This window comes from Neltuma alba, unplaced genomic scaffold, assembly GCF_004799145.2.
Source record: "Neltuma alba isolate B1F8T4 unplaced genomic scaffold, ASM479914v2 tig00011551_pilon, whole genome shotgun sequence".
Taxonomy (NCBI): Eukaryota; Viridiplantae; Streptophyta; class Magnoliopsida; order Fabales; family Fabaceae; genus Neltuma; species Neltuma alba.
In genome coordinates, this window is record NW_021636212.1 from 212,644 (window position 1) to 231,885 (window position 19,242).

Below are 19,242 nucleotides of genomic sequence, written 5' to 3' on the forward strand. Positions count from 1 at the left end.
ATAGCTGATAGCTTTGAAAATGAGCTCTCCCACCACCCAGGGAATGTAAATTGTACCTTGGGAACAAAAATTTTCTGACCAAAATGCGCCTATGCAAAAGTTAAAATTTCCCTTCCATTTCAGCTTCAGATTCGTCATTTGCTAGTGACGGCGACTTCATGAAGAAGCAGGATGTCTTGACGGTGTTCCGGAACAAGATCAAAATCCTTGATAGCTCTCTTCTTCATGTGATGATGTTGGACTGGGTTCTGAGCAATTTCAGTTGCTGCCCTATTATCACATTCAGGTTTCATATGCTCATCATACGTGCAGAAAGGCCCCGATCATTCAAAATACACCTTTGATACAAAGCAATTCGCATTGGCCATGAGCCGTCCCCCTAAATCACTAGCTCTTGTCTTTAATATAAAAGTTAGTTTGACTTTCAATTTGACCTTAAATATAAGATCTCAATTTATTTTGTTTATTATATTTATCCATTTTTTTCAAAGTAGTCATTAAAGTAGTTTACATGTTAAAGATTCTATCAAATAGTAATTATAGCTAATGCACATGATTAGTAAAGGCATTTTAACAAAGGTAACATCTATTTATTACAAGTAACTAAATTAACTAATTTTTTAATCTACTTAAATTAGTCAACTAGCTCTTATATTAAGGATAGAAAGTAATACTTTTTGTTTTTTACCTTCTCTAGGAAGTGAGGTTTCCTCCCCAAAACATGAAGTATGCATCTAGAAATGGATCATTGGGTTGTTTAATTCGGATCATAGCTCCCATGCATGTGATCTTTGCTTGGTTTATGGAAAAATGGAGTCACTACACTGAATGAATATGCTACGTTTGGCTGAGTGTGTGATAGGCATATTATCATTCCTACTAACTGATGATAGCCCATGTTGAATTCAAAATCTAAATCAATTATAATATAATCATTAATTATCTCCACTTTTTAAATATAATCATGAATCATCATAATAATAAAGTAATATCTACCCAGCAGTTACAAATGATAATCATCCCAATAGTTCAATTGAATTGCTCAATTTGCTCAAGTCAAGGTATATGTTAGAATTAGATCAGTTGATCATCATGTGCATCCTTGTCTTCCCTGTCTATTCAAGCTCATGATTTCATTAATGAAAGTAACTAAAGACTAAAAAGACAAGGCCGCAAGTCGGATTAGCATCACCAAGAGCAGCCCATAAAAGAAGTTATATAAGTAAGGTCCAAGGGATAATTATCACAAAACCTCTCCAAGAACAGTTCTCAGACATTGAAAGATTATGCTCTAAATATTGCGCGCACATCACTGCAAACAAGAGAGAAATAGAAAGATGTATCAAATCACACACACTTAATTTTGCGGCTTCGAATCTGTTTCATTTTCCTTTCTCTGGAGCCTTCGGTAGCGGATGGCACTTGTGGTGGTGCGGTTAGGGGGTGGATATTTGGTAAACAAAGCCATTAACGTAGGACCAATGAAGATGGGTAGTGATAGAATGGTAAGGATAGCGATTGGCGAGCCAAGAATTGCGTAAGTTGTTAAAGATTTGCCAAGGAGCATGAGAGAGATCCACAAAGCAACAATGGAACCGAACATGGTCAAAATAGCAATTTGAAGCATGAAAGGTGCGTATTTCCAAAAGATAAGAGATTGAGAACGAAAAGCAAGTATGGCCAAGAAGGAGATGGTGGAAGTGAGGGACAAGGAAAGGGCCACAAGTGATGAGTAGTTCTTTTCATCGAAATGCTCTGACACAACATGAGAAAAGGCCATGGATGCAACTAGGGTCGATGCCACAGAACATGTTTGTGAGGTCTGATTCAACCATTGTCTGTCACTTCTCATATGTTCCTTGTAACTTTCTCTAAAGATTTCTTCTGCTGTTTTCTCATCGTTGTTGTATTTCTCCCACAATTTATAAGGCACTGAATTTTTCACAAACTGCATCACCATTTATAAGTATACACCATGTTTATTTACCCAACATTTTGATTAGACCTCATGGACAAGCCAAAGAAATTTTAATAGAAAATAGATACGCACATCAAACCAGTTGTATTCCTCTACCATTGTAGTTGTTTGCATATTTAGGTTGACCCCCAGCTTGGCTGCCAAGTGCAATGCAGTATTTCCATCTTTATCCACTTTACTAAATGCAGCATCGTCAAGGTAGGAACATCCATGCAAAAACTGATACAGCTTGGTCTGCCTCTTTTCTACTGCTAATAAAACTATGTTCTTTCCCTCATCATTCTCTGCTTTCTTCATATTTGGAAATGATTTCAGGATTCCCTCCACCATTTCTCTCACACCATTCTTAGCAGCAATGATTAGTGGTGTGTCAACAACTATTTTAGACCCTGCCTCTATCCAATCATTCACAATCCGAATCACAAAATTAAATTGTAGCTATTGCAGCAATTTATTCAAGAATGATATTGATGTGATTTATTCAATATTTTATCATCAAGTGATCCCACGGTGAAGGTCAAGAATGATTAATTACTCGTCCTAAGATGTCACGCTCTATATGTTTATAATAAATGAATAATGCTTTATGAACTGATGCTTCAAGAATGATATTGATGTGATTTATTCAATATTTTATCATCAAGTGATCCCACGGTGAAGGTCAAGAATGATTAATTACTCGTCCTAAGATGTCACGCTCTATATGTTTATAATAAATGAATAATGCTTTATGAACTGATGCTTCCAGTTTAAATAAAACTTTTTACCGCTGTCCACTTCGTATGGTTTTTCTGAGATACTTCCACAGGAAGGGTGTTGAAGAAATTGTTCCAATATTTGAAGAGACCATTTATGCTTCTCCTTCAATTTTCGTATCCGAAGTAACCAAATCCCTAGGAATAAGAACCCCGAGTTAGTAGGAGCAAAATATTTTTAGAAAATAATATTTACAAATAATTTATAATTATGTAAGGTTAAAACAAAATATGTTTGTTTAAACTTTCATATAGAGCCATTGAGTTTAACACATCAATCTTATTAGGATTTTTCTTAAATTTAAATTTCAATTTAGCAGCATATGACTATAAGTACTGCTATATTCAACAGTTTCACTGCAAATAAAAATATAGTCATCAACTCATATAGTACACAGCATACATTTAAAATAAAAATATACCGTGACATGAATCATCACTTGCAACAGCTTTATAATACTTCAATGAAATGTACTAAGAATAATATGTCAAAGAAAATAATTTATTAACAATGTAAGTGATCTATTTACCATAGGGTTAATGGAAAAGCATCAAATGCTAGGGAAGATAATTATATCTTGTTATCATTGACTTAGAAAAAGCTTATAGTCATGTACTAAGAAATGTACTTTGGAAAGCCTTGGAAAAGAAAGGTTTTCATGTTGCAGATATTAAAGCTACACAAGATATGTGTGAGGCAGCAATAATTTTTATTAGAATATAACTACTAAAAAACCATCAATACTTTATGGTAATGAATGCTGGAATTTAACGGGATAACAAAAATTACAGAGGTATAATGGTGGAAATCATTTAATGTGGTTTGAACATTTAATGTGGACCATAGAGTATACTATTGATAATCAGATTGTTTGTTTAACAATTTATCAAAAAAATGTCATTGTTGATGAAGCATAAAACAATGCCATTATTTTTGCTGTTTCTTCTCTATGCAATTCTTGAGGGAAGAATCTAAACGTACCAAAACATGTTGTATAGATCCAAGGGTTTTGTGCGTTGTTGGTATTCTAATAATGTTATAATTGAGGCCCAAAATAGATTTAGGCAAGTCTGGTTGTTTACATGATATGCTGTCCAACTCTGGTTCAATGAAGTATTGACCACCTAGTTTCTCATCTGTGTTCCTTCTCTCTGTAATCCTTGGTTTGGGCTGAGTTCACTGCGAATTGTAGTGTGCTCGTGTGTGTGTGTCTGTGTATTTCCCGTCGATATAGAGATAGATATAGGCATATAAATCATATCCATGTGCTTATATACACACACGATTTTCATTTAATAAAGAAGACATGTATCTCTTAGTTAAATGGACATTGACATCGCGTACCTGCTGCTGAAAATAAGAACTCAAGGATGATTAGGGGGAGCAGCAGGAACAAGGCCGAAACCCACAACAGACCAATTAGAATTCGGATCTTATTCACCCAAGATGAGGATAGTGTGTCAACACAATCTGCAAATATGAGTCACAAAATTAATTACTCCTCTAGCTTTTAATATAAGACATAATTAACTAATTTGACTAGATTAAAGATCTTAGTTAAATTAATTAATATGATTTTAAAAAAAATACCATAAGCATCTTCTTGAATTCCTTCTCTCCCTTTTTTACTTGATTATTATTAGGAAAATATCAATAGAGTTAATTTGAGAAAAATTGATAAATATGTAAAATAGGTCTTATATATAGAAACAAGATTAACTCTCCAAATAAGCCTATACATTAAGAACTGGAGGAGTATTTCCTAAACAAGTACCCTCTAAGTTTTGTTGACCTAGAATTTTTGTTGAATTAAGAAATGAGGAGTGAAGACAACATTCATATATATGTTGGAAATGTGACTCAAATAAATGAAGAACAATTGCTAGTAAATCGTACTTAATTACCTATACTACAAAGCAACAATTCAACCATAGCGAAGACGAGGCGTGCTTCGTGTTCACGTTGTTGGAATATAGCTTCCTCCGTCGTGGCCTGCTCCTTCTTCTTAACTTTAAACCCTTCCAAAGTTCCAAGCAACCAAGACACTCGTAACCACAAGATACTTTTGGAATAATCAAAACGGATACGTATATGATAAATTGGTATTTTCATTTTTGAAAAATAAAGGATATGGTGCTTTTGCAATACACACAAATATATAAATTTATAAGAAACAAAAATTATAATTGCAATGGAATAATGACAACTGTGAACTTCTTAAGAAGGTTAGTATTAACTTGGGACTTTATTAAGACTTCAGTGCTAAATAGGAAAATGAGTACTAAATTTATAGTCATTCTTCCGATTACAATTCAAAGAAGCTACAATCCAAGCACAATTTTATAGCCCTTGCAGAGTACTTAATACTATTCCTCCTCCTAAATATAAAACTATTTGAGGGATTAATTTAATCATAAATATAATATCCCAATTAAGTTTGTATTCTAAATTTATGATTTTTTTCATAAATTCTCTATTTTAATTGCATATATTAAAAGGAGTTTTATCAACAGAAATAATGATTAAAATACATAACAATATTTTTACTATTTTCAATCCTTAGTTGCTTGCGCGGTTGCGCCTGCTATAATAGGAATAATATTAATCTCTTTCTTTACAAGCTGTTATCTATAAAAATGATACCTTTATTAAAATATAAGTTTGAACTACCCTGACATATTTCTGAAAATGCATCAGCATCTTAAAGTATTTAGTGCATAATTTTACTCTTAATATATTAAAAATGGATTAATTTAAGACTCACTACTGCTGACGCCCATTTCTCACCTCAATCCAACGCCCCATAGGCGTACCTCTGGCACAGACAACGAAAAAGGCTCGTTCTACTGAAGTTTGTTTCCTCTCGCAGAATCCAAAAAAATCTTTCAAGATCTGATTCGCTCTTGTTATTTTAGATTGAGAGAACAAAAGAAAGAAATTAGCCATGGCAAGGGTGCAAAACTAATTGATGGAGCCGATCTAGTAGTGGTGTTTCAATGAGTTGCAGAAAAAGAATAATGGAAATGAAGAAGGGTAAAAATATATCGAATGGAAGCCAGCTTATCTCATTTTCAGACTTGAGCTCCTCTACCCTAATTCCTTTGCCTTATTTCTTTCTCTTCTATATGGAAAGACGTATTGTGAAAAGGAACGTAGAGGATTGTTATGAGAAGCTTAAAATGCGTGATATGAAGGCTTATTTGGATACAAAGGATAAAAATTTGCCTTAATCGCAAGCATGAAATCACAGAAAGACAATGTACTTACAGTGATAAAGCAGACGAACAATGAAAGATCGACCACCAAGATCAGTACTTTTGAAAGCTGAAGGGGTTGCCGCTAAGATATGGAGTGGATACAATCCATTCTTATTGCGCATGATCGTCATCTCTTGATTTTTATAAAGGTGAAGTATTTCGATTGCCACATCTACAAAACCAAACCAAGCCATATGCACTTGAATAAATACTCCTCCAGTCCTTAATATAGGACCCAATTCTTGAGTTGGTTTTGATCCTAAATATAAGACCCATTTTTCATATTTATCAGTTTTTTCTAAATTACCCTTATGGATGCTCTTTCAACCATAATCAAGTAGAAGAGGGATAGGAGTATTAAGAAAGATGATTATGGTTTTTTAAGAAAAATGTGTCACTTTTCTTATAATTAACAAACTTACCTAACTTTATTAATCTAATCAAATTAGTTAAATGAGTCTTATATTAAAGACTGGAGAAGTATTACATTAAACATGGAAATATATGAAAGGATGAATGACAGTTTGTATTTACCAATATGCCCTCCTGCAATTGCACAGTGAAGAATGGTATCATTAATGGTGTCATTATTGTCGTCCCTTTTATAGTGAGCATCACGACTTGATGAAGGATCTTGAGGGATATGATAATGAAGCCAAAGAAAAACTTCTCTGTTGCCATGAAGAGCCGCCAAGAAGAGGGGCGTCTCGCCGGCATTGTTGGGCTCAACAACGGAGGACGGGTATGCCTCTCCAATCTTCGTAGACATATCAATACTTTTTCTTGAATCATAATAAGCTCTACATTCGTAAGAAGCTGCTAAATGCAGAGGAGTATTGCCTTTGTTGTTCTTAGCCCCAAGGACATCGCTCACATTCGGACTCTTTTCATTGTCTCCAGACTCCATAACCTTCTCATTATCTTGAGCTTTCTGAGTTTTCTCTTCATTAACTATTAAGTTCACTATTTTTGATACCACCCAGTCTGACCCATGAAACACAGCCATGTGTATGGGCTGTGCGAAGCTCCCTTTTTTCCCGGTACGTTTCCAATACTTCTGTCCACCTGGCTGCCATAGCATCACTTTGTAGTTTCTCTAGGATTCCTTTCTGGGCGTCAACTGGTGATGAACTCATTGCCTCTTGCAAATTAAATTCAAATGGTGTAAATTATATATATATATATATGACATCCAAAAATAAGTCAAATATAAATAGGAAAAACTGGACATAAATCCCTCATTGAGAAAGTAATTAACAAATGGTCCCTAAGATAATGAGTTGTATAAAGAAAGATAAGTTGCACATATGAACGATAGTTTGCACAAACTTCATTCGGATACAAGAGATTAATTTGCACACAATGAAGATAACTTGCGCATGATGGAAAATGGATTGCACATAAGAAAATTTCAGTTACACAAAGAAAAGAAGTGGCACAAGAGAAGATGATAGCACACAAAAAAAGACGGATTGCACGCAAGAGAAATTAAGTTATACTAAATCCTTAGGTATTATTTATCAATTGATTTCTCAATAAGAATTTATCCCCAATTTTCTCATATAGATAAGAAAAATTTATTAGTATTAATAATTTGCAACTTTTGCTAATCAATTTGATTATTGCTAATGCTAATAAGCACATAGTACTAAAAGTATTCCAGCATCTAGGGCGTTCAACATTGTTCAAGAAAGTATGCTCTGACCCTAGAAGATGGACCTAAACATAATGGATCGCGTCTTACATAAACAGTGCATAGTCTAGTCATCTTCTGGACCAAACTGTACATGTATACAAATTATCGATTTTTCTAGGAATGTGCATTAAACCTGGAACCCGGTGCATTGTCCAACACGGTCTTAACCCCAAAAATTGCAGCCCGAAGTAATACAGACCAGACCAGCCCGATCTCTTTAGATCGGGTTGGACCGGGTTTCAAACTGATATCTGACCAATTGGTCCAGTGCACCCCGATATGTCTCCATATATTTATATATTTCAAATCTCATTTATTAAAAATTCGCTTCTCTCTCCTTTCTTTGCCTCATCTGTAACGTTCTTCTCTCAATCCTTATCTCTTTTATTAAGGCTGTTTGGAATAACTTATAAATAGCTTTTCAATAATAATTTACAGAATTTTGTCTCGATTTACGGAAAATATACTTATAAGAAATTTTTTAAGCCCTTCCAAACAGGCACAATCTCTTGGCCCCTGTCACTATCTTTTCTCTCTCAACACTCTCAATGAATCGAGTTCGGGTTTCGCTGATTCCAAACTGACTTTCACAGCGTGACAAAAAAACTTCTAATTTAAATAAGTGTTTGGATTGACCTCTAAGTAGATGGACTTATAATGGACTTCTAGACTAAAAGTTAAAAGCAACTTGCAGTTGCTTCCGGCTTCTTCATCTTTACTTCTGTTTTCTCCTATTTTGAGTCTAATCCAAGCAAGTTTTTGTCAGAGTGAAGTCATTACCATATCTGATTTTTTACCTATTATCAAAAGTCTGATTGAAAAAATATTATTTCTCTTACTACTAATCCAAACACAACTTTCAATAATGATGACCCTTCTCTCTCACAGACATCCATCTCTATAGCTGCAACACCAACCAAATCGGCAAGACCCCCTATCAGTGAAACTTAAAAAAGCTTGGTCATTTGGATGATTCATCTACATCCCCCTTCGTCAGTTTTTTCGTTTCTTTTTTTTTTCATTTTTCCGTTTATATCCGGACACAACTCTATTTTTACATATCTATTATTGCCCTAGATTTTTCATGTTTCTAATGTCCACAAATCGCAAACTATATCTGGACACAGCTTTATTTTCCTTGTTGTAAATAAATATTTATCCAAACAATGACTTAGAAATATAAACTAGGAACTAGAAAGCTCTTAATTCTTTTCCTTTTGCACGCGTCTACAATTTCATAAAAGCAGTCAATCTCGTCACTAATTAAGCAATAATAGAATGTAAAATTCAGGTATATTTTTAATCTTGCGTATTTGTCAATTTAATATAATTTCCAAAAGACTACTCAATTTAAGCCCATCCCAAATTATATATAAATGACAACTGTCGGCCATAGTTGTGGAAGATCAGACCAAACAAGAACCCCAAAAAAGGAAAATATAACCGTACGTGACTCTCAAAAGAAGGGAGAAAAAACTCGAAGAAGAAAGAGAAGATGAATGAGAAGGAGGAGGAGAAAAATCTAACCAACAACATTTAAGAAGAAGAAGTTTATGATGTCAAAGAACAAGAGCCTTACTAGAGAAATAGCAGAACGAGATTGTAACTTCGCCCAAGCCAAATCTCAAAGAACCAATCAACCAGAGACGAGGAGCACGGAGAAGAGGGTAAAACAAAGAGGCATTATATAGAAAACAAGTGGGCGGCATATGATACTATCTTCTGTGTATTTTGATGATCTTAATCTATTTTATTTTTTATATTTATCTATTTTTTTTAAAATATTTTTTGTAATGGTAGTTCTTGTTAATATACTTGATTAGTAATAATATTTTAGAAAAACAATACATATTTATTATAAATAATTATCTTAATTAATTTTTTTAATCAATTAATTTTTATATTAAACAGCAGGTCGTATATCCCAAATCTTTCTTCTTCCGGTCGGTGCTGATCCTGAAAGAGAATCAAAAGCAATTTCAATTTCAACAATCTGTTAAGTTAGTCCAAACACCCAGTCAAAATTCTGGCCAATCAGGGCGTGAAACGCGTAAGAAGCAGGACCAAGAGAGAATAGAAAACAAATAAATTATCCTTTCCTGAACTGGATATTTTAATAAGAATAATAATAATAACATGATCACCATTTGCTCATTAGCTCATTTGAAGTTATTTATGAACAGTTTTTTAATAATAATTTATAGAATGTAATATAAATGTGGGAAAGAAATTTTGTTTTAATTTTTATATAAAATATGTTTATAGATGTTTAAAATCGTGATACAAAACGAGGCCTTAGAAGATTTAATTTTCTCTTTTCACTTTCTTTCTATTTTTCTTAATTATAGAGGCAAAAATTAATGACTGGAGGTTATAAGTAAGGTTGAACATGCGATCTTCCTCTGACAAAAGGGCGTTGGTCTTCCTTCGCAAATTTTAAAAAAGAATAAGCAATAGGGGAAGCTAAGATGCAATAGTACGCATGTTTGAAAATGGGAAAACTAAGATAAAAGTGTCATTTATTGATTGGAGCTGAATCAATAAATAAAGGTGATAATGTTATTATTTTGCATGTGATTGAAATTGTCTAAAAATTCGGTAAATGATAGACATGATAGATTTATTGCTGAAGAGGAGGGATGATAAAGTTTACTTGCGAGAATCACGTGATGCTCAATTATATATATCGTGAACACAAATGTCGATGCGTGGTTGAAATTGAAATGGAAGTATAATTCATTGCAATATAGGAGTTGTTTGGAACAGTTTATAAGTCATAAGTACTTTTTTAATAGTGATTTACGGAATACAAAACAAATATATAAGAGGAGTTTTGTCTTGACTTATATGAAACATGTTTATAAGGGATCTCTTAGGTCCTCCCAAACAGGCACATAATATACTTCCTCCCTATCTTATTATAAGATTTTTTTTTGGTAAATAAGTGAACTGCCTAGTTTTAAAAAAATTACTAAAATTAATTAAAAATAACAAATATGTATGAAATTTTTTTTCTTTATATATGCTTTTATATTTTTAAGTGGGTAAATGAAAGAAAGTAATAATAAGAAAAATGATTAAAAAAATGTGTGGGACAAAAAGGGGAACCAAAGGTGAAAGCGTCCTTTATTGATTGGAGCTGAATAAATAAACAAACAAACAAAGGTGGTAATGTTATCATTTTGCACCGCATGGTTGAAAGACTAAACAATTTGATGGATGAGGAATGTATTGGGGTGGAAACCAAATTATAATTTTAAAAGTAAAAAGAGTATTGTTTTGATTTGCGTAAAATTTTTTTTTTTAAACGCTTCTAAACACGTCATGTATTATTGAGAGAATGACATTATGGTCAATCTTAAGTAAGAAGAGTTTTGTTCTAACTTGCGTAAAAATATTTTTTTTTAAAACGCTTTTAAGCACGTCGTGCAATATTGAGAGAATGACGTCGTGGTTAGTTATTATCTATTGGACATAAATGTAGAGAAAACTGGAGTTGTGTATCAGCTAGGTCCGAGTCGTGCCGGCAGACACTGTCCTTAAGAGTTATTCCGCAACCGTAGGTAAATGTGAGTGCGGCACTCCCCAGGATTAAACGAACCCTTCCTGCAGGAAACAGGGTGACAGAGCAGTAGAAAAATACAGTAACCCAGCACCACAGAAACACAGAGAGGGAAGAAGGGAAATGCAGAGGAGGAACAGATGCTGGAAAGCTCAAGAGCGGGGTGCAGAACACACTGTCCTGGACCGCTTTATATAGGCCTCGGGGACCTAACCGTTGGGCACCATCATAAACACGATTAACTTATCAGTTTCATACGTTATTGCATTAACCTGTAATTATACCGTCGGTTATGAACGTTGGGTACGTTTAAGAAATAAATTCAATGTCAGACGTTACCAGGCATTAATCCATGAGAAACGGTTTGAGGATTAATGGAGAATCAATGACGGTTCGAAAACTCCCAACATTCAATAACCTTCAGCTGTTACAAAAATAAACGGTCAAAAGAAGGGTTTTCTGATAAGCTCTCCTAACACTATTTTATAATTTAATTTTGCAAAAGTGATTTACAAAAGGTGCCCGGTACTGTTCTAATTCACGCGCAGGGGGGGAAATCGCTAGTTTTCAACTGCGTTTCCCTCCTGGTGGGCTGTTGTTGTGTGCGCGAGACCCTCCTTCTCCTCTAGCCCATTTACTAGCCCAATAAAGTGTGATAGTATTTATACACTTGAGCTCCCTCTCTCTTGGGCAATGTGGGACTTCACTTTTGACACACCCCTTTGCATACACAACAATCCCCCACATATGTCAAAAGGGAACACGTACAACTGGGTTACACATGGATATAACCATTTCGAGTCTAGTGTCTTTCGGACTATGAACCAGATCTAGACCAATAATACTTAGCACATAGAGATGTTAGTGAAGCCTGCTTCTATGAACCAACAGCTCTTGGTATGCGCTAGAGGTATCAAGAGTCAGATTATACCCCCACAATTTCTACTGTTTACGACGGTTTTGCGCGTTATGACGGCCATGCGCGTGCCCGGTTCTTAACGAATGCTCTAGAGATTTTGCCACAATCTCATGGGAGCGGCCCCACTCCACATTCGTAGAGGTGATTTCATCAAGTGTACCTGCAATGAGCACACCATCCCGTAGGATTGTGAAATCATTAAGAGTTTTCACCTAGCCTCGCTAATAAATGCATTCTAGCACTTTCTCATATCCTAGGAAGGGACTATGAATTTACAGTAGTGCTAGCAGAACTAACAGACGACTTGTTTTTCCCATATGAACCTTTTTCATGGGGTCTCCAATCACAAAGGTTGGGTTTCCATCGTTGTTAATTTCATGTTGGCTTAAGTCCCATTCCCCTCGATGTTTCGATAATCTGTTTCTTCCCTAGGGGTTTCGTAAATGGATCCGCCAGATTCACTTCTGATCTCACAAAATCGATTGAGACTACTCCATCTTTGAGCAGCTGCCTTAGAATATTATGTCTCAATCGTATGTGTCTGCTTTTACCATTGAAGGTTTTGTTTTTCACTGTAGCTATTGCAGCTTGGTTATCGCAATGCAAAGACACTGATGGTGGTGGTTTTTCTCCCAATGGGATATTGGCCAAGAAGTTTTTCAACCACTCAGCCTCTGTACCAGCCAACTCCATAGCAATTAGTTCTGAATCCCTCGAGGATTTAGATAGAATTGTTTGTTTGGCTGACCTCCACGATATTGCACCACCGCCAAGGGTGAATATATAACCACTAGTGGATTTGGTCTCCTCTGAATCTGAGATCCAGTTAGCATCACTGTATCCTTCTAATACAGCGGGAAATCCACTATAGAGGATACCATAGCTTATGGTACCTTTCAAGTATCTCAATACTCTTACCAAGGCCACCCAGTGTTCACTGCTAGGACAGTGAGTATACCTGCTCAATCTACACACAGCATATGCTATGTCTGGCCTGGTGAAGTTCGCTAAATGCAACAGACTCCCAACAATCTGTGCATATTTAGATTGAGCAACTGGTTCCCCTTTGTTTTTAAACAACCTCACACTAGAGTCATAAGGAGTACTCAACGGATCATCATCACATCCAAATTTTCTAAGAATTTTTTCAACATAGTGCTCTTGAGATAATAAAATGCCGTTTTCAGTTTTTGTTATCTTAACACCCAAAATAACCTTTGCCTCACCCAGGTCTTTCATATCAAAATTAGAAGCAAGAAAACTTTTAGTTTCAAGCACAACATCTGGACAAGTACCAAAGATTAGCATGTCATCCACATATAAGCAGATAATCACACAGTCATTATTCACAAGTTTGGTATAAACACACCTTTCTACCTCGTTAGTAGTGAAACCGCCATTAGTTAAGACTTGATCTAGTTTTTCATGCCACTGTTTAGGCGCTTGTTTTAGGCCATACAAAGATTTCACAAGTTTACAGACTTTGTTTTCTTGCCCAGGGGCAACGCACCCTTCAGGTTGTACCATGTAAATCTCTTCTTCTAAATCACCATTTAGAAAAGCTGTTTTAACATCCATTTGATGAATAAAGAGTTTATGAATTGAGGCCAGAGCAATAAGAATTCTTATAGAAGAAATTCTTGTCACTGGGGAAAAGGTATCAAAGTAATCAATGTTTTCTTTCTGTGTAAAACCTTTGGCTACTAGCCTCGCTTTGTACTTATCGATAGAACCATCAGGAAAATATTTTTTCCTAAAAACCCATTTACATCCAATTGGTTTTGCTCCTGGGGGCAAGTCAACTAGGACCCAAGTTTTATTTTGTTTTAAAGAATCAATTTCAGCCTGAATTGCTTCTTTCCAAAAAGGTGCGTCTGGAGAAGAGGTCGCTTCATAAAAATTTCTAGGTTCATCTTGTACTAAATAAGTGTAGAAATCATCTCCAAAGGAGGTTTCCTTTCTTTGCCTTTTACTTCTCCGTAAACTTTCTACTACGTTTTCATTTGGGTTTTGCTCAGACGAATTTTCAACAATTCTAGGGATACGCTCAGCTTTCAAAGGAAAAATATGTTCAAAAAATTCTGCATCTTTAGTTTCAATAATAGTATTTTGACCCAAAATATCACTTTTTAAAACCATAAAATGATAGGCTGTACTTTGCTGAGCATACCCGATAAATAAACAATCAGCAGTTCTAGAACCTATTTTTCTCTTTTTAGGGTCAGGTAATAACACTTTTGCAAGGCACCCCCACACTTTTAAGTAATTAAGACTAGGTGCAAAGCCTTTCCATAATTCATAAGGAGTTTTATTTGTTTTCCTATGGGGTATTCTATTTTGTAGAAAACAAGCAGACAAAATGGCTTCTCCCCAAAGGTTGTCTGGTACAGCAGAGCTTACAAGTAAAGCATTCATCATCTCTTTTAGTGTTCTATTTTTTCTTTCCGCAACACCGTTAGATTCTGAGGAATATGGAGGAGTTACCTCATGAATGATTCCTTCTTTTTCACAAAATTCATTTAATTGAAAAAATTCGCCTCCTCTATCTGATCTAACCCGTTTAATTTTTTTGTCTAATTGATTTTCTACCTCAGCTTTATATGACAAGAATTTTCCAAAGGCCTCGTCTTTATTTCTTAACAGATATAATTTTGTATACCTCGAAAAATCATCGATAAAAGTTACATAATATCTTTTACCACCTCTAGTCTCAGTTTGTTTCAAATCACCTAGATCAGTGTGTATTAAGGATAACAACTCGGTTTCTCTTTGAGTGGGAAAATGTGATTTTTTAGTTTGTTTTGTTTCTGCACACACTTCACATTTATTAGGAATACTGTTGTTAATCCCTGATATTAGTCCTAGATGATGAAGCCTTTTTATATAAGGTTTACTTATGTGTCCTAATCTAGCATGCCACATATCAAAGGAATTAACATAGAACACAGGCAAGTAAGCAGAAGAAGCATTTCCATTCATTTCAGCAATGTTCAATACAAACAATCCTTGATTACAATAGCCTTTCCCAACAAGAACATTATTCTTTGTCATTACGATCTTGTCAGATTCGAATGACACCTTAACCCCAGCTTTCCCTAACAGAGCCACAGAAATCAGGTTAGCTCTAACATCAGGCACGTACAGAACTTCATTCAGTGCTAAGGTCTTTCCAGATGTGAGTTTCAGGACAACTTTTCCCTTTCCCAGAACTTTTGTGGTTCGGGAATCAGCCAGATAAATATGGTCTTCTCCTTCTTCAAAGGAGGTGAACATGTCCTTATTCGCACAGATGTGCCTGGTAGCACCTGAGTCTACCACCCACTTCCTCATATCAGAGATCACAAGGGCTTGTGAGACAACAGCAATAATCTCATCATCATCTCCTTCCACCAAATTTACGTTTGGCTTAGGAGGATTTCTGCCTTTACGGTTATTGTTTTTACCAGCCCTTTTCCTGCACTGAGCTGCGTGGTGACCTGGCTTTCCACACACAAAGCAATCTCCTTTCTTCTTGAATTTGGGGTTAGAATCATTAGGCTTGTAATCAAAGTTTTTATTTCTGGGTTTAGTGTTGTACCTTTTATCATTAGGCTTTGCTTCTACCAAATTTGCCTTTGTTGCCAACTCCTTTCCTCTAGCTGTTTGAATTGCCTTCCGGTTTGTGTCCTCAATGATGATGTGTGTGATTAGGTCTGATAATGAAAGTTGCTTCTGCTTATGCTTCAGTTGTTGCTTATAGTCATTCCATGAGTTTGGCAGCTTCTCGATCAGGACCCCGGCCACGAACTCATCTGGTAAATTTATCTTCTCAGCTCGGAGCTCTTCCAGTAGCTTATGGTATTCATTGATTTGAATTTTTATATCCTTCTCTTCATCCATCTCCCATTTGTAAAAGTTTCCAACCACGAACTTTTGCTTTCCAGCATCTTCAGCAGTGTACTTCACGATCAGTGACTCCCATATTTTGTGTGCCTCCTTGTATACACAGTAGACATCGAACAAGTCATTAGATAAAGTGCTAATGAGTGTATGTCGGCAAACCTTGTTGGCATTTGCCCAAGCATTCTTCTGGGCCTGGTCAGCATCAGTGGGGGGTTCAGGTTGGGTAAGAGCAGCAGCGACTCCATGCATGTCAAGGACAGTGTACACACGTTCCTGCCACCGTCTAAAGTACTTTCCGTCAAACACGTCAATCTTGGAGACATCTGGGAATGGCTTGGGTAGTGGCACTGCAGTGAAGACAGGAGCATGGGCTACGTTGACAGTAGGTTCAGTGTTCCCAGCAGCAGCATCGTTACGGGACTCCATAATAACTCTTAAGATTGTAGAGAAAACTGGAGTTGTGTATCAGCTAGGTCCGAGTCGTGCCGGCAGACACTGTCCTTAAGAGTTATTCCGCAACCGTAGGTAAATGTGAGTGCGGCACTCCCCAGGATTAAACGAACCCTTCCTGCAGGAAACAGGGTGACAGAGCAGTAGAAAAATACAGTAACCCAGCACCACAGAAACACAGAGAGGGAAGAAGGGAAATGCAGAGGAGGAACAGATGCTGGAAAGCTCAAGAGCGGGGTGCAGAACACACTGTCCTGGACCGCTTATATAGGCCTCGGGGACCTAACCGTTGGGCACCATCATAAACACGATTAACTTATCAGTTTCATACGTTATTGCATTAACCTGTAATTATACCGTCGGTTATGAACGTTGGGTACGTTTAAGAAATAAATTCAATGTCAGACGTTACCAGGCATTAATCCATGAGAAACGGTTTGAGGATTAATGGAGAATCAATGACGGTTCGAAAACTCCCAACATTCAATAACCTTCAGCTGTTACAAAAATAAACGGTCAAAAGAAGGGTTTTCTGATAAGCTCTCCTAACACTATTTTATAATTTAATTTTGCAAAAGTGATTTACAAAAGGTGCCCGGTACTGTTCTAATTCACGCGCAGGGGGGAAATCGCTAGTTTTCAACTGCGTTTCCCTCCTGGTGGGCTGTTGTTGTGTGCGCAAGACCCTCCTTCTCCTCTAGCCCATTTACTAGCCCAATAAAGTGTGATAGTATTTATACACTTGAGCTCCCTCTCGCTTGGGCAATGTGGGACTTCACTTTTGACACACCCCTTTGCATACACAACAATAAATGCGGAATGTCAATAGGTTTTTGAAATTATTTTTGCCAAAAAAATAGCAATATAACTATAACTCATAGAGACATAATATAATAGTCGAGGAGTTGTTTTCAAGGGACGCGCATGTTTCAGAAAGGGAAAGCTAAGATAAAAATGTCGTTTATTGATTGGAACTGAATAAATGAATAGAGAATTCAATAAATAAAGGTGATAATGTTATTATTTTGCATGCTATTGAAACTGACGAAAAATTATACGAAGAATACGAAGATAAATTGCCAGACAGGAGAGGAGATGATAAAGTTTACTTTAATTACAGGCTATAGATTTATTGGAAATTAAAGTAGCAATAATAATATCATTTTAGCATTTCATTGTTGAGAGAATTACTCTTCAGTAGTAACCTCCAATAGGATATTTTGAAAAAAAAATACAAATTTAAAAAATAAAATAAACTGAGATTTTATATTTAAGGTTAAATCAATTTCCCAACTAATTTTTATATTAAATATCAGTTGTAGTACAACCTATCGATCCACATATACTCAGATACGTTAATGAGATACAATACTTGTTCGATGCATTGATACTTTATTTTTGAAAAATACTACGCACATATGTAAATTTATCAAAGACAGAAAGTATAATAATTACACCGGGAGGTTAACGGCCAAGAACCTCGTAAAAAGGTTAATATCAAACTAAGAACTTATAAAGATTTTCAGGGCCAATTTATAGTAAAGTGAGTAATGTAATTTGGGAACATAAGTTGTGATGATAAGGTTTTAATTTGGTACTCCCTCCGTTTTTATTATAAGATCTAATTTTTTGAATGTTTGTCTCTTTTTATAAGATTTTTTTTGAGTGAGTCTGAATATTTAATACATTATTACCTATTTTACCTTTAATTTAATGCATTTAATATATTCTCTTTCTTTATTTATCTCACTATTATTTTCTCACATCTACCCATTTATATATATGGGTATATTTAAAAAAAATTATATTTACTACATATTAATTACTTTTAATTAATTTTAACTATTTTCTTAAATTATATAATTTAGTTAAAAAGATCTTATAAAAAAAAAGACGGAGTAGTGTTAACCTTGTTACGAGACATTTAGTTATCCTTCTCCCAATTGCAATTCAAATACACTCTTGAAGTACAATCTTACAGTCCTTTCACAGTAAATACCCGGGGAAAAAAAACAATATTTTTAGTACTATCAGTGCTTGGTGGTCCACAGCCTGGCCTTTGCTAATAGGATAGTCCTTTCACATATCATTTGCTGAAATTTTGAAATACTTATGTTTTAATAAAACTCTCCTATTTCAGCACCATTAAAGTAATCACATACGGTGCTAATACTTTTCTCCTTAGTAAGTATGTATAGCAAGATAAATAGGCAAGCTAGAGCAAAACATTATAATAATCAGAGCTTTAATTTTGCAATAATCTTCACCAAAATTTAATTTTTCTTTATTGACCAAGGTTTTAGAAGTACACAATGGAGTTTTAAAGAGAAAAAAACAGTAAAAGGCGAAGGGAACGGGCTAATTCTGTGTGTAGTATCTCATTTCATTGTAAATGAAAAAGTGTGCAGTAAGTCAGAAATATAAAAGTAATATGAACTGAAAGGAAAGATCTAGAATGACAAAAATCAAAGTAAGAGCCTATTAGTCAATTGGGCTTTGTGTTGTTTGGTGTTGGGCCTCAATACTACCCCGCGAGTGGAACTAAGCTGGTAGTGTAATGAGACTCGATCTAAGAGCTGCAAATTTGGATGATGGTAGAGGCTTAGTAAGAATATCAACCAGTTGATCCTTTGAGGATACATGAAGAACATTGAGAAGACTGGTAGGAAGGTGTTCCCTAACAAAGTGATAATGAAGAGCCATATATATGTTTAGCTTTGGAGTGGAATATAGGATTAGCAA

General features: G+C 35.3%; 1 protein-coding gene across 1 annotated transcript; it reads right to left on the minus strand.

Moving 5' to 3' along the window:
- Positions 1–1,999: 1,999 nt before the first annotated feature.
- Positions 2,000–6,997, minus strand: LOC114714913 (uncharacterized). The gene is made up of 6 exons (XM_028899705.1): positions 6,526–6,997; positions 6,002–6,163; positions 4,639–4,752; positions 4,079–4,204; positions 2,746–2,871; positions 2,000–2,373 (listed from the first exon to the last, which is right to left on the minus strand). The coding sequence occupies exons 1-6, from the start codon at positions 6,995–6,997 to the stop codon at positions 2,000–2,002; spliced, it is 1,374 nt and encodes a 457-aa protein (XP_028755538.1).
- Between the last annotated feature and the right edge of the window lie 12,245 nt (positions 6,998–19,242).